Source organism: Excalfactoria chinensis, chromosome 18 (assembly GCF_039878825.1).
Source record: "Excalfactoria chinensis isolate bCotChi1 chromosome 18, bCotChi1.hap2, whole genome shotgun sequence".
Lineage (NCBI taxonomy): Eukaryota > Metazoa > Chordata > Aves > Galliformes > Phasianidae > Excalfactoria > Excalfactoria chinensis.
This window is the reverse complement of record NC_092842.1, coordinates 207,163-221,667: the sequence shown is the minus strand read 5'-3', so window position 1 is coordinate 221,667 and position 14,505 is coordinate 207,163. Positions and strand designations below refer to the sequence as shown.

The 14,505-nt window shown below is 56.5% G+C and overlaps 3 protein-coding genes across 4 annotated transcripts; all 3 read left to right on the top strand.

The window, feature by feature from the left end:
- Nucleotides 1-1,064: 1,064 nt before the first annotated feature.
- Nucleotides 1,065-3,015, top strand: LOC140260441 (lipocalin-like). Its single transcript, XM_072352817.1, has 7 exons — nucleotides 1,065-1,223; nucleotides 1,640-1,779; nucleotides 1,910-1,986; nucleotides 2,098-2,211; nucleotides 2,360-2,461; nucleotides 2,614-2,639; nucleotides 2,870-3,015. The coding sequence occupies exons 1-6, from the start codon at nucleotides 1,125-1,127 to the stop codon at nucleotides 2,637-2,639; spliced, it is 558 nt and encodes a 185-aa protein (XP_072208918.1). The 5' UTR covers nucleotides 1,065-1,124; the 3' UTR covers nucleotides 2,870-3,015.
- A 679-nt stretch (nucleotides 3,016-3,694) lies between these two features.
- On the top strand, nucleotides 3,695-6,180 carry LOC140260443 (lipocalin-15-like). Of its 2 annotated transcripts, none has more exons than XM_072352818.1 (6): nucleotides 3,695-3,916; nucleotides 4,694-4,833; nucleotides 4,955-5,025; nucleotides 5,188-5,301; nucleotides 5,733-5,834; nucleotides 5,937-6,180. In XM_072352818.1, exons 1-6 carry the CDS (start codon nucleotides 3,821-3,823, stop codon nucleotides 5,960-5,962), a joined length of 549 nt encoding a protein of 182 aa, XP_072208919.1. In that variant the 5' UTR covers nucleotides 3,695-3,820; the 3' UTR covers nucleotides 5,963-6,180. The 2 variants fall into 2 exon arrangements, with proteins under 2 accessions (XP_072208919.1, XP_072208920.1); XM_072352819.1 differs by lacking the exon at nucleotides 3,695-3,916 and adding an exon at nucleotides 4,542-4,618.
- Nucleotides 6,181-7,080: 900 nt separating this feature from the next.
- LOC140260473 (extracellular fatty acid-binding protein) lies at nucleotides 7,081-9,997 on the top strand. The gene is made up of 7 exons (XM_072352886.1): nucleotides 7,081-7,222; nucleotides 7,460-7,599; nucleotides 7,974-8,044; nucleotides 8,435-8,545; nucleotides 8,920-9,021; nucleotides 9,260-9,285; nucleotides 9,844-9,997. The coding sequence occupies exons 1-6, from the start codon at nucleotides 7,136-7,138 to the stop codon at nucleotides 9,283-9,285; spliced, it is 537 nt and encodes a 178-aa protein (XP_072208987.1). The 5' UTR covers nucleotides 7,081-7,135; the 3' UTR covers nucleotides 9,844-9,997.
- Nucleotides 9,998-14,505: the final 4,508 nt, after the last annotated feature.

Genomic DNA, 14,505 nt, shown 5'->3' with positions numbered 1-14,505 from the left:
CCCATCATCCCGCACCCCGAGGGGCCCATGGTGTGCACCCACAACAACCAAGGGTGTGCTCAGCCCTGGGCTGAGAGTGGCACGCGGAGGCCTGGGATGCTTTCGTGATGCTCAGTCCTGCCCAGCTCAGCTTTTGTTTTGTTTTAATAAATCCGCAGCAGCAGAGCCAGCCCAGCCCCCAGCACATGCTGTGCAGCACAGGCTTGGCTCGCAGCTGGATGCGTAGAAGGGAATGTGCTCAGGCAGCCGGGCAGGGTGGGCTGCCGAGAGGAAAAAAACAGCTGCTATGAAAACACGCTCCTTATGTAAAGAGCCTTGGCAGGGCTGCAATGCAGGGAGAGCCGCAGGCTGGCAGTGGGCACCTGCCAGAGCCACGGCCCCAGGGCAGCACGACCTGCCTGGTGCTCTGTTCCGTGCAGTCCTGCCCAGCCCCACAGGGCTGCTGGTAACAGCAGGGATCAGCCCCAGCCCTCACTCTGCTGCAGCCCCGAGCCAAGGGACGGCTGCTCCTGGATCAGGGTGTGGGGTAACACAGGGAGTCTGACTGCGTGTTGTTGGCTGGGAGCTATGTAGGGAAGGGGTCAGAACAAGGCAGTGGGTTCCCATGGGTGTACCCAAAGGTACCCACTGATCCCATGGATTGGATCAGGACCTGGCAGGCACTTGGTGCTGTGCTTAGGCCCCTCTCTGGGTCTGAATGTGGTTTTTCTGCAAGGTGGGGGAAGGCAGCAAGATCTGATCCCTGGTGCTGCGCACCCCTGGCGTCCCCATGCTCTGTCCATGGCTGCCTCTCTTCCCCCAGACCCCGTGCTGTGCAGCCCTGGGGCAGGGATAGTCAGAGAACTGGCCGCCAGCTGTGTTTGTGCTGCAGAGCAGTTTGGCACCCCGAGGCAAACATGTAATATCAACAGGAAGGAAAAATTCGCAGGTTCCCAGCCTGCCCTTTGGATTCAGCTGCTGCCCCTGCTCCTGCTTGCATAACGGCACAGGGGGAGACAGGGCTGGCCTGCCTGCCTCGCTGGCCCCCTGGGGCCGCTGCGCTGCCTGTCCATAAATAGGGGCTCAGCTCTGCGTCCAGCACTGCCTGCAGCTCCCGCTCCGCTCAGCTCTGCTCAGCTGGCGACATGCAAGCCACACTGATCAGCATCCTGGGGCTGGCCCTGCTTGGGGCTCTGCACGCTCAGAACAGCATTCCTGTGCAAGCTGACTTCCAGCAGGACAAGGTGATCGAACCTGGCCAGCCTTCCTGCATGGGGCCGGGGTGTGGGGGGGGCTCATCTCTCCAAGAATATGCAGCAAGGGGGGCACTGGTGGGCTGGGGGCCCTATTGCCCTGGGAGCAGGGAGAAGGGTCCAGCCCAGAACTGGAGTCCCACCAAGCTGGGGTATGGGCTGTACTGCCGGGTCCTACAAGGAGCCTCCGGGGTGGTCTGGGTGGCACAGATGCCCCAGAGATGTAGTGGGGAAGGGGGCATGTCTGTGCCGGCCCCAGCTGGGGCTGAACTGCGGTCCCAGCCCCTTCTGAGCGCCATGAATGGATGTAAATGGCAACACAGGGCTGGGGGTGATGGGGAGGGCAGCAAGGTGCTCCGTTAGCAAGGCACAGCCCTCCTGCCCAGCGCTGAGCAGTTTGTGTGCAGCTCGCAGGGAGATGGTACAGCATCGGCCTGGCCTCCAACTCCAACTGGTTCAAGGACAAGAAGCACCTGATGAAGATGTGTACCACAGACATCGCTGTCACTGCTGATGGCAACATGGAGGTCACCTCCACCTACCCCAAGTATGGCGGGGAGCTGTGGGAGCACAGCGTGGTGCTGGGGGCTGCTGGGTGGGTGCTGGGGGTGCTGAGCTCCAACCCCCATCCCCTCACCCCCCTGTGGTCCTGCTGATGTCCCTGTGCTGCTCTGCAGGGGTGATCAGTGCGAGAAGAGGAACAGTCTCTATATCCGGACGGAGCAGCCCGGGCGGTTCAGCTACACCAACCCACGTGAGCCTCTGGGCCCTTGTCCCAACCCTGCAGTGGGGCAGCGATGTGGCCCTCAGGGCTGGGGGCCCAGGCTCAGCACTGGGCTGAGCGGTGCCTTCTCCATCCCCACAGGCTGGGGCAGCAACCATGACATCCGTGTGGTGGAGACCAACTATGATGAGTATGCCCTGGTGGCCACCCAGATCTCCAAGAGCACCGGCTCCTCCAACATGGTGCTGCTCTACAGTACGTCCTCACGCTGCCCTCCCTCTGCTGAGACCCCCGGGCTTTCCTCAGAGGGGATCCGTCCTGCAGGAGGGGGTGGTGGGACAGCAGCTCCGGGCTCCCTCTCCCCTGCCTCCCCGGGGCTGCCCTCACCCTGCTCTCACCACAGGCCGCACCAAGGAGCTTGCACCCCAGCGCCTGGAGAGGTTCATGCAGTTCTCCCAGGAGCAGGGCCTGAAAGATGAGGAGATCCTCATCCTGCCCCAGACTGGTAAGGGTGGGCAGCTCACAGTGGCTCCTGGCCACGCTCAGCCCATAGGAATGGAGGGAGGAGGTGGAGGCCCTTGAGGAGTTGTAGCAGATCCCGGGCCAGTAGTGCCTGTACCCATGGTGAAGTGATCTCTGCTTTTCTTCTTTCTGCAGACAAGTGCATGGCAGATGCTGCCTAGGTGAGTCCTGCCCTTGCTGGGTGCTGGGGGGTTCCCAGCGCTGCCTCCGCCCTGCAGAGCCCTGGTGCCGTCAGCCCATGGAGATGCTCAGCTCTCACTGGGGCGTCACCCATCTCCCTTTGGGGTGGCCCTGCATGGGGGGCGTGGGGCTGGCAGAGGTACTGACACCCCACACACCCCCCACCCCTCCAACATCACAGCAGCACTTGTCTCTCCTCTCTCCCATGCAGGCTGCTGCTGGATGGAGCTCCAAGGGCACCATGAGCCGACAGCCATCCCATCCTGACCCAGTGCCACATCCACCTTTACTTCCTGGCTTTGCACCCTGCATATCTACCCATCCTTATTGAAGCCCATATAAACCACTGTTCCCCTGCTCGTGTCTGGTTGTTGTAGAGTGGGGGCCCAGTAGGCCTTCCCGGGGTCCCGCTTAATTTAGTTTGGGAGGCACTGCAGCGCAGGGGAGGGGGTGGGTTTGTACCCTGTATGCACTACATGGTGCTGCCTGGCCAAAAAACCTGCCCAGTCTGGGACAAAGGGGTCCCAGGGCTGAGAAGGACTGACACCAGCCGTGGGGATCAGATCCTATTTGCCACATTGGCCACGCCAGCCTCCCTGCCTCTGCTTCCTCTCTGGAGAGTAGGTCGGTTGTGTGGGCATGTGGCAGTGAGTGATCACAGGGAGGATCTCCAAAACCACAGCAGGAAGATGGACACAAACAAGAGCAATGGCCCTGAGCAGCAGATGTCCCAGCTGCCCCAGTGCTCCCTGTGCTGTGACCCTGAGCCCTGCCCTGGAGCGGGGTCTGCACCCAGTGGCAGCAGGCTGCAGACTGACCGCAGGCTGAAGCCCCATCCCACTGCTCTCCCCATCCTGACACAGCCGGATCCTGGGAGGGAAGCCAGGGGACGCCTCTCCACCCATGGCCCCCTCCCTGGACCCAATTTGGCACAGGTGGCACAGAATGCACAACGCTGCATTCATTTGGGACAGAGCAATTAGACTGGGAAAGGGCCAAAGCTGTCACCTAATATGGGGACAACTTATCACTGCTCTTGTGTAACCTATTGCATAAAGTGGGGTGGGTGGGGGGTGCTGCCAGCAGTGGGGGCTATAAAGGTAGGTGCAAGGAAAGGCAGCACCATGCAGCCTCTCCTGTAGCATCCAGACCTAAAGTGAAGATGACAGCAGTGCTGCCGAGCCTGGTGCTGACCCTGCTCTGCCTGCTGCGGGCAGGGGCTGAGGTCCCTGTGCAGCTGGACTTTGACACCGAGAAGGTAATGGCATAGGGTGCCAGAGTGCCTGGGCTGGGGCAGGGTGGCAGAGCTGCATCCCCAGGTACCCCCTGATCTCACCTCTGAGTCTTCTCCAGAGCCGCTGCTGTGAGGCTGTGGGTACCTATGCACAACCAGACCAGTGCTGGACTACTGTGCTGGCCCTGCTGTGGGAATACCACACCCTGGGGCTATGCTGGCCCTGGGATTGCAGGGCTGCCCCAAGGAACATGGGCTGGATCCCATGCTCACCTCCATGGCACAGGGCAGGAGTGTTCTGCATGCAGGGAGATGGCAGGTCCCCCTACTAGGTTTGGCTGGTCTCTACAGCAGGAGGCAGGTCCCTGCAGAGAACAGTGGGTCCCCATGACATATGACAGGTCCCTGCGAAGAAAGGCAGGTCCCCATTGGAGATGGCAGGTTACCGCAGTGGGATGGCAGGTCCCCATGGCATGTGACAGTGTGACAGGTCCCTACCTCGGGGTGACAGGTCCCCCAGGGCAGGTGACAAGTCCCTACACTACATGACAGGTCCCTGCAATGGGGTGGAAAGTCCCTATGGCAGCTGACAACTCCCTTACCATCAGCTGATAGGGCTCTCTGGTGGGTACAGGTCCCCCAGGCAGGTGGCAGGTCCCAGTGGTGGGTAGTGGGTCGCCATGTTGGGGTGGCAGGTCTTCCACCACAGGCTGACAGGACCCCACGGTGGGTATAGGTCCCCCTGGCAGGTAGTAACTCCCCAGATCTTCCCCAAACCCTGGCAGTGATGGCTTGCTGCAGTTTGCAGGGATGTGGCACCTCATGGCAGCTGTTTCCAACTGCCCCGTGTTCCTGAGCATGAAGGACAAGATGACATCGTCTGTCACCGCCGTCAGCTTCACGCCGGAGGGACACATGACCATGGAGACAGTCCTCCCGCTGTGAGTCCCGTTGCAGTGGTGCCCTCCAGGCTGTGGGCTGCACGGCCCTGCATGTCCCACTGCCTGGCGTGCCACCCGCTGGCTCCCAGCCTCATTCGCTGTTTCAATTTTCCCCTTCCAGGCCAGAAGAGTGCAGAAAGATCATGATGCTGTTCCAGAGCACTGGGCAGGCAGGGCACTACGTCAGCACAGGTATGTGTGGGCAGCACCTGCCCGCTGTGCCCAGGGGCAGCAGGAGCTGGGTTGGCTCCTCTGCCTCCACCAATAACTGCACACGGCTGCTGGCTCTGTGTGGCACCTTCCCAGATCCCAGTGCAGCCACGGCCTGACTGGGTGCTCTCTGGGATCTTTTAGAAAAGGGAGAGAAGAGGGATCTGCGTGTGATGGACACAGACTACGAGCACTATGCCATCGTGTACTCCAAGCTGAAGGACAGCCAGAAGCCCAGCACCGCGCTGCAGCTCTACAGTGGGTGTCTGTCCCATGGGGGGCTGCAGGGCTGGGACCCCCATTGCCACCCAGGGCCACTGCTTCAGCACCTGGTGTGCCAGAACCTACCCATGTCAAAGAGTCCATTTTGGAGTGAACAAAACATGACATTGGCCATATCCCCAGTTACCAGTATCTCCAGTTAGCACCGTTTTGAACTAACCCCCCACCTGCAGCATGCCACTAGAGCTGCAGACCCCCAGGGCTGCTGGGGCTGTATGGGGGGTGCACAGCCACCAGGGTGGGTCTCCATCCTTTTCTGCTGGCTACAGAGGTGACCAGTGCCCATCCTGCACTTCATCCCCTAGTGCTTTGCCCATCCTAGGGGTCCCACTGGGAGACCACCCCCAGGTGTGATGCTGGCTGTAGGGCCCCTTGCTCACAGCCCCTGCTTTGGTCTCCACCTGCAGCAAGGAATCGGGACATGAGCTCACATCTCCTGCAGAAGTTCAAGGAGCTCTCCCACTCCATGGGCCTGACTGAGGACATGCTGGTCGTGCTGCCGCACTCAGGTGAGTGCCAGGAGGGAGGTGGCATTCATGTCCACTCTGTGTGGGGGTACTCCACGGGGACACAGTGTGAGCCGTGCTCATCCCTCTCCTCCCACTGAACAGATCGGTGCACCAAGACTGGCAAGTGAGCACAGGATGAGCAAGGATGTGCAGCCCCTCCAAGTGCCTACTGACCCCATCTATCTGTCCATCCATCCTGCCTCCCCGCAGCTGAGGGGCTGACACAAGGCTGTGTGTCCCTGGCAGCTCAATGAGTGCTCCATGCTGCCCCTTCCCACCCTCCCAGTCCTGCTGCTCCGTGCTGTGAGCACACCTCTCTGATCAAAATAAACATGTGCAGAAGCTGGCCCTGAGCTCAGTGCTTTTGTTGTCAGGGCTGGGGGTGCTGCCAGCAGCCCTGCACCAAACCCATCCCTCCAACACCACAGGGCAGCCTGGGGGATCCTTTGCTGTGTGGATTGCAGAGCCCACACAAGTGTGGGGAGCCCAGCTGGGCAGAGTGGGCAGCATGCAGCCCCCATGAGACCCAGCTCCCTGCACAGGTGGGCAAAGGGCAGCCCCAAGTCTAATCATGGCCCCCACATCTATCTGCCACCCACCGCCCCATCTACCCACTGGCAAAGAGCTGTGGGGGCGGTAGGACCGTGCCTCCATCCCCTCTGCATAACTCAGCATGTGGTGGCTGAGGAAGTTGGGTCCCTCAGCGCACACCTGGGTGTGGGGCTTGTGAGGATGCAACATGAGCCCTTTGGAACTCTGGAGCCCATAGAAGCCAGGGCAGAGGGGCAGCATACCCTGGCCAGGAGGGCACACGTGACAGCAGCACGCTGGCATCCTGCGCTGCCATCCAGGCGTGGGGCTGACAGCTGGAGTGACCTCGGGGCAGACGTCAGTCACTGCAGTGCTGGGGCAGCCCGTGGACGCTGTGCCGGGAATTACCTTCCTGATTTTACCGGCAGTTCTCAGCCGGGAAACAAGAAGTTCCTTTGTTCTGTCACAAGAGACTTCAACAAGAAAATCTTCATCTTCAGCTGTGGTGCAATAGCAGTCCTGCAACCCCACTGCTCAGACCCTTCCTCAGGCCTTGCAACACTTTCCTCTTTCCGTAAGACTGTGTTTACCCTGGGATGGTTTCAGCTCTCACAGCCAACCTCGCCCCATGCCAACAATAGCAGCGCTCTCCGTGCAGCACAGCACGCGGTGTGGGGGCACGGGGGGGTGAAGGGGGGGAGTACAGCCCTATAAAGCCAACAGCACCGGGACCGCTCCACATCCCGTGGTGACGCCGGAGGCTGCACGAGATGAGGACGCTGGCGCTGAGCCTGGGGCTGGCCCTGCTCTGCTTGCTGCATAATGAGGCTGCTGCCACAGTGCCGGACAGGAGCGAGGTGACCTGCCTAGTGTTGGGGAAGGGACTGTGGGCTCTGCTCACCAGGGTGGGGATGGGAGGACCTTTTGGTTGCTGGGGATAGTTGGGGGCACCGCAGCTAGAGCTGGAAGCACTGCACACCCAGCCCCAGCACAGTGATGCAGCAGGGGGTTAGATGTCTGTACGGGGTGCAGGTGCCCAGAAAGGAACACATCCTGCCAGGTCCTCCAGGCTCACAGCCCATTCCTACTGCCAGATTGCAGGGAAATGGTATATTGTTGCTCTGGCCTCCAACTCCGAGTTATTCCTGCGTGAGAAGGACAAGATGAAGATGGCAATGGCCAGAATCTCTTTCCTAGGAGAGGACGAGCTGAAGGTCTCCTATGCAGTCCCCAAGTAAGTGCTGGGTGCTTCTCTCCCTGGGCTTTGGTTAGTGGGTGCCCACCCAGGTGCCCCTACCCATTACATCCACAAACCTGGAGGGAGACTGAATTGGGGCACCAGCTGTCAGCAGCTGAAGGTCTCCTCTGCTACCCCATATAAGTGACAGGTTCCGCTCCCTCTGTCCTGCTCTGGCACCAATTGCTGCATGGGTGGCAGCTCTCCCCAGGACAGACCATCCTCTATCAGCATCTCCTGTTTTGGAGGTGTGACCCCAACTGCAGTGCTTGTGTCCTGGGCTGGGGAACCTCAATGCAGCAGGGACAAAACCAGATGGCTCTGAGCACACCTTGAGGATGTGTAACAGGGGATTCTTCCTTGCCTTGCAGCCCAAAGGGGTGCAGAAAATGGGGGACAACCTTCAAGAAGACCAGTGACGATGGTGAAGTCTACTACTCAGGTGAGTGGGGACAGAGTTGTGGGCAGAATCAGAGGCACACTGATTGTCCCTGGGACCTGGGAGATCCTGCAGGGGCATAACAGCATTGCCTTCCCCATCCCCTACCCAAGTGCAAGTCCCAAATTGGCCAGGCTGTTCTACTGCTCATAGTGGCCACCCCCAGCCCTTCCTGCACTCGAGGTCCTGGTCACTCTGCTGATCTGTGCCATGATCTGTGCCATGATCCCCAGGCTTTTAGAGGAGCCTTACCAAGAGGGAAAGCCAGGAGGGGGGATGCAGCAAAAATATGGGCTGGGTGGATGAATGAATGGACATTTTAGTCCTTCTGCAGCATGGGAGATCTCAGGAGCATGTAGCAAATCTTTCACTTTGCTCCATGTTCTTTTTCAGAGGAAGCCGAGAAAATGGTGGAGGTGCTGGACACTGACTACAAGAGCTATGCAGTAATCTATGCAACTAGGGTGAAGGATGGAAGGACCTTGCACATGATGAGGCTCTACAGTGCGTGGCCAAGCTGGGGATGTGGGCATGAGGGGCAAGGGAGTGATGGGACATGGAGACACCTTGTGCTGAAAGTGCCCATGTGCCAGTTCTGGTTTAGGAGGTGGATCAAGGCAGGGGGTAGTGGAAGGAACAGCAGTTTAGGACTGGGTCTCAGGTTTCCACACTGTGCTTGTATCCACGTATATGTACACTTGTATCCACGGCCTTGGTAAGTCATCTGGTGAAACAGAGCTAAGACCTGGGGTCTGCTGCAAGGAGAGGTCAGAAAGGGTGGGGATGGGATCCAAGAGATACTGGGCTGCTTGGGGGCCCTGGTGCCAGGACATCACCTGTCCCACCCAGCCAGCAGCTAATTCCTTCCTTACCTTCAGGCAGAAGCCCTGAGGTGAGCCCTGCAGCCACAGCGATCTTCAGGAAGCTTGCTAGGGAGCGGAACTACACGGATGAGGTGATCACCATGCTGCCCAGACAGGGTGAGTGTGGCCAAGTGCTGTGTTTGGAGCCACAAGGCTTCCTCAGTCCTCACGGGGAGCCTGAGTGGGCTGGCAGGGACTGGTTGGTAGTATGGCCAGCCAGGAGGTGATGCGGGGCTTGGCACAATGTGACTTCTGTCTTGCTCACGTTCCTGGGTTGTCTGCCTCCTGCTGTGGGTGCTAAATGGGACTGGCAAGACCACAGCCCTGCACTCAGACTTTCTCTTTATTTCCACAGAGGAATGCACCGTTGATGAAGTGTAGGTGAGTTGCTACAGTGCAATACAGTATTTGCAATGTATCCTCATCTGGAAATTCCCCCTTTGGTACCCTAACACGGGGCCATCATGAGTTCCCCAAATTACTCTGGAGGCCAAGTTGTTTGAAGATGTGCTTGAGCACACACACAGGTAGGATGGATTCTTTTGGAGTGGGAAGCACAGCGGTGCAATGGAGATGCAGGTGCCTCCTGGTTGGCAGCGGCACCCAAACCAAAACCTGCTAAATGGAGAAATGGCTGCTGCCACATCCAATGGCAAGAGCCAGGACACTGGGTCGTACCAAAAGGACTGCAATGAAATGAACCAGTAAAGCTGGCAAATCGGGGTTTGTGTCTCACCATGCGAAACATGCTGGCTTTCATCCCACTGGGCAGCCCTAGCATTCGTTTCCCATCACAGCTGTGCACATTTAGTCATACGGGTAGGCTAGAAACTCATCCCTGGAGGTGGCTGAAGCCCAGAGAGCGGAGGAAGACCCTGCCCACTCTGCTGTCCTCCCAGCTCAAACACTCAGCTCACACCTCCCGGCTGTTTTCCACAGGATGGCTGATGGATGCTGCTTCCCAAACAAAGCAAGACTAATGTGCCAAAGCTCCAGGCTGCTGCTCTGCTACCCATATCACGGCTCTGAGGCTTCTCCCGCTTCACCAGCACACGGTCCGTCCTTTTTTGCCTAAATAAACAGAACCTTTCCCAAGAGTTTGGTGTGACCTTCTGGGGAGAATCTGGGGAGTCTGGGTAGGTGCTGCCGCCTGCTGTCCTGCTGGGGTTTGCGGACGGAAAGAAAACAACCCGGGGCGGTCCCGCAGTGAGCTCACCCCAGCGGATCTGCCTCCCTGCTGCTCACTGCTGGCAAGGACGTAGGCAGGGTCTGTCCCAGCACTGAGCTCGTCGGGATTTTCCCAGCTGCTCCTTCCCCAGCACAGGGACTGGGAAAATATGGTTGAGAAATTTCCCCTCCCGGCCTTGGTGCTGAGCAGAATTGGAGCTGGACACATCCCAGCAGTGGCTGGGCAGGGGATTCCACCGGGACTTCCAGAGCCAGCATCACCTCTGCCTTCTTTGGAAAGAAGCCCAGTGCTTCCTGCAGGAGTTTGCCCTCCTGCTCAGTCTGGGCAGGAACAGCTCAGAACCAGCTGTGCTCCCAAGAATGCTGGGCCCACACGTGGCTTTGCCTCGACGCTTGTTGCCTCCGTCTCTGTGCCACACGTGGTGTTTAATCCTCCTGACTTCTATTTTTATTTATTTATTCTTTTTCTTTCCCATTCAAAAATAAAAAGATCAGAAATTTCCAACCAGGCCAAGATGTCTGTGAAGAGCAGCTCATTCATTATTGCAATAAGGGGTGCACACCCCTACTGACAAGGGAGAAATTGCACAACTGGTCAGTGAAATCCAGCCCGTTACATACCCTGGGTCCGGCGCAGGTAAAGCTTTTCCTGGCTCTTATCGCTTCAGTTGCTATTGCTATGGTACACTTCCATAGCCACCTTTCAGTTCCATAGCTACATTACACTTCCATGGCTACATTTACACTCCCATGGCTACATTATACTTCCATGGCTACATTATACTTTCATGGCTACATTACACTTGCATGGCTACATTGTGCTTCCATGGCTACATGTTACCAACCCATTTTCTTTGGGTAAGTTCTGGGCTTCCTGTGGCGATAGAAGGACATTTTCACTCATTCTGTCCCTCCTTTACCCAAGTTCCTCTGCCAGTTTTACCCAGGTCGGAACGCCCCAGTATCAACTTCACTCTGTTCAGGAGTTTTCTTTGTAGGTTACTTATCCTTTGCTATACACAAAAAATACTGGAAACTTCCACTGCAAAAACACAGTCTGCCTCTCACAATATGATGTATTGGAGCATATCTGGCACTAAGCACAGTGCTGGCTGTAATGAGAACAACCCTTTGGTTCCAGCCCTATGAACCAAGCCCTGCCAGAGGCTCATAACCTGGAGGCTCTCAGCCATCCCACACCCTAAAACCTCTGCAGCTCGCCTCATGGGTGCATATCCAACCACACAGAGCATCCACACGTTAGAACCTCATGGATGCCCTATTTTGTGTGCTGGGCATCACTGTCTGTTGCCGGAGGAATGGTTGTTGTAGCAGGAGTCAGATCTCATCCATTCATCTTGGATCACATGGGATGAGACCATGGGCTTCCCCAGGTGCTGCTGAACATGGGACCTGGCTTGTGCCAGCCCACCTGAGCCATCCCTCAGCCCATCTGTCTTGGGATTTGTTCCCTGTGGGGATCTGTGCCAGTGGGCAATGACTGCAGCACAGGCACAATCCACCTGAACTTTCCTTGGTCAGGAGTGAGTCACACTTAAATTGCCAATTACTGCCTATTGACACCTCTGTGCTGGGTCTGAGCCCCACATAGGAATAAACAGTGTTTCTTCCCAAGTTTGTTCAGGGGCAAATATAGCTCCTGTCTCCAGGCACTGCAGTGGCACAACAAGCCCTTTTCAGAAGTTGAGGCTGCAGAAGTCAAGAAACTTTTAATGATGCCAACTGAGAACTGACTGTTGCTGGGGCAGCAAGGTGCCCTTTGGGCCATTACTTCATGAGACACTGGCACTGGGGATACAACAGGCTTTGGGCATTCCTGCTTCCTCCAGAGGTGGAAGTCATGCGGTTATTTTCAACTTGGATCACAACAGGGTGTGGTTTAATGCTTTGGCTCTGTGACCGGCTGACCCAACGCAGCCAATGGGACATGTCTAGTGACCTGAAGGTGTGAAACAACATGGCTGGGGACTTCCCAGGCTGTCAGCGCCAGCATCTCCTGACACACATGAAGATGTGTCAGTCCTACAGTGCCCAGTATTGGTGACAATGTGCCCTTTGGGGACAGCAAAGCTCTGGGATGTGCTGGCAGACTGCTGCCATTCAGAGAGGCTTCGGTGGCCCACAGAAACAGGGAAGTACAAACCCCTGATGTTCAGCCAAAGCTGTTGCAAAATCTTGCCCCTGGGAAGGTTAACCCCATGCCACAGGGCTGCACAGCCAGAGGGCAGCAAGGTGCACCACATGCAGCAGACAACCAGTGCAACCTGGTCCGAGTTAATGAAGAGTGGCTACAGCTCAAGGAGCACTTGTGGAAGTGCCCCTGGAAAGAAGGGCCCACTCTGGGGCTCCACAGTGCAGGAAAGGCCATTGCTAATGCAGCAAGTATAGCGGGGAGGGAGGGAGAAAGGGGCATTAAGCTGGTCAGGGCCTGCAGCGCAGCATGTCTAATGGGAGGCTGAGAGCTGGGCTGGGTTGGCCTTCAGGAGAGATGTCTGACTGCTATCTCCAACATGTCCTTCAAAGGGAGGACATGGAGAAGGTGCAGTCAGGCTTTGCCTGGGGGTACAGCATGGCAAGGCAAAGGGCAACAGACACAAGCTGTAACATGGAAAATCTCTGTTAGACAAAAGTAAATGTTTTTTCATAATGAAGATGGTCCCACACTTGATTGGGTCTTCGAAAGTGTGTTAGGATCCCTACACTTGAAGATGCCCAAACTGAGCAGACAAGTCCTGGCAGAGCATGGTCTGATAGGGCCTGGACCAGAGGACCTGAGGACCTTCCAGCAGAAATCCTGGAGCTCCCCAGGCCAAGAAATGACACTAATAATCAAGAATTCAGCCAAAAAGCACTAGCAGAGAACCTAACACTCAGAGAATATTTGTTAATTGCTGACCATCCCATAATTAATTAGGCTTGTGATCAACACCAGTGAAAAGACCTACCCTTCACACCTTGCTCCCTACCCTTCAGCCTTCCTAGCTGCCTGCAGGCAGAGCAGGAGAGGGCCAAGGCTGTTGTGGGGAGGCAGAGGAAAGGAGACTTCCAGCTGCAAAATACACTCATGGGGGGAAATGGAGGGTGTGCTGACAGTAGGAAGAGGGGCTGAGTCCAAAGGAGCTCCATGTCAGGGAGGGAGTCTCCTGTTCCTGCCCAGCTGCATCATCGCTTCCTTGCCACAGAGGTGAGAATGTCCCATTCTGTCCTTTGCAGACTGGTGTGGAGGACGCCTTCTTCCCAGAATCCCAAACTGCTCAGAGATTAAAGGTTTCTGAGCAGCTTCTGGAAGCAGAGAAGCAGTGCACCTTGCACTTGCTGGAGCTCCATAAGTCATTCTTCTATCCAGACCAGTTGCCTAGAAGAAACCAAGGTTATCAAAGAAAGCTATTCTTGATCACAAAAATGAGGAAAACAAGCTGGGAAAGGAGAGTGCAGGCAGCAAATCCTACCTCTGACATATTTCCAGACTCAGGCTCTTTCTCATGGGTTTCTCAGAGACAATAGGGCTGCAGAGCCTGCAGCACTGCCCAAGTCCTACAGTGGGGTCAGCGCTGAGTGAGTGTGGCTGCCAAGATGCTCAGGAAGCTTCAGACCAGCCTCTGGAGGGCTGAGGCCCCTTTGCAGGGGTGCTGACACAGCATCCTCAGGACTCTGTTTCCTTTGCTCTCTGTGTGCTCCCACAGCATCCCAAACCACTCTGCCTAAGTGGCTGTGCCTGAGCAATTACACGCTCTGCTGTAACAGGGGATCTTTTCCCACATGCCTTTGAGGGTTATATCAAATTCACCCAGACTGCTGTTGCTGACAGATACACCTGGTGTGAAGAGAGGAAGCATCAGCTCCAGGTAAGCCGTGCGGGCATTGGGTCATCCCTGGATGTGTTTGAGTACCATCTAGATGTGGTACTCAGGGACATGATTTAGTGGAGGGCTGTTAGAGTTAGGATAGTACGGTTAGGTTGCAGTTGGACTTGATCTTTAAGGTCTTTTCCAATCTGAGCAATTCTATGATTCTATGTGCCCTGGGATACATCTCAAAGTTCACCCATCTGCAGTTTGCCTGTTTGTAGCACCAGAGGAACCCTGCCCTTTCTGCAAACACTGCTGTGTGTGGGCACAGACATGTTGCTTGCTTGTGTGTTGCTGCATTTGCCATCTGCTCCCAAACTTGCCATGATGTGGCTCTGCAAACCTAGTGAGACCACAGTGTAGGCATGTGCTCTGTGAAGCAGAGTGCTGATCTGCTGCTCCCCACCCTATCTTGAGCTCTCCTGTCTCGTGTTAGGTTTGGTAGCAAATCAAAAGCAATTTAATTAGCAGAAAGGCAAACAGACATTTCCAATGACTGCAGATTTAATTGTAAACCTGTGCAGTTATTGGAAAACGAAATGAA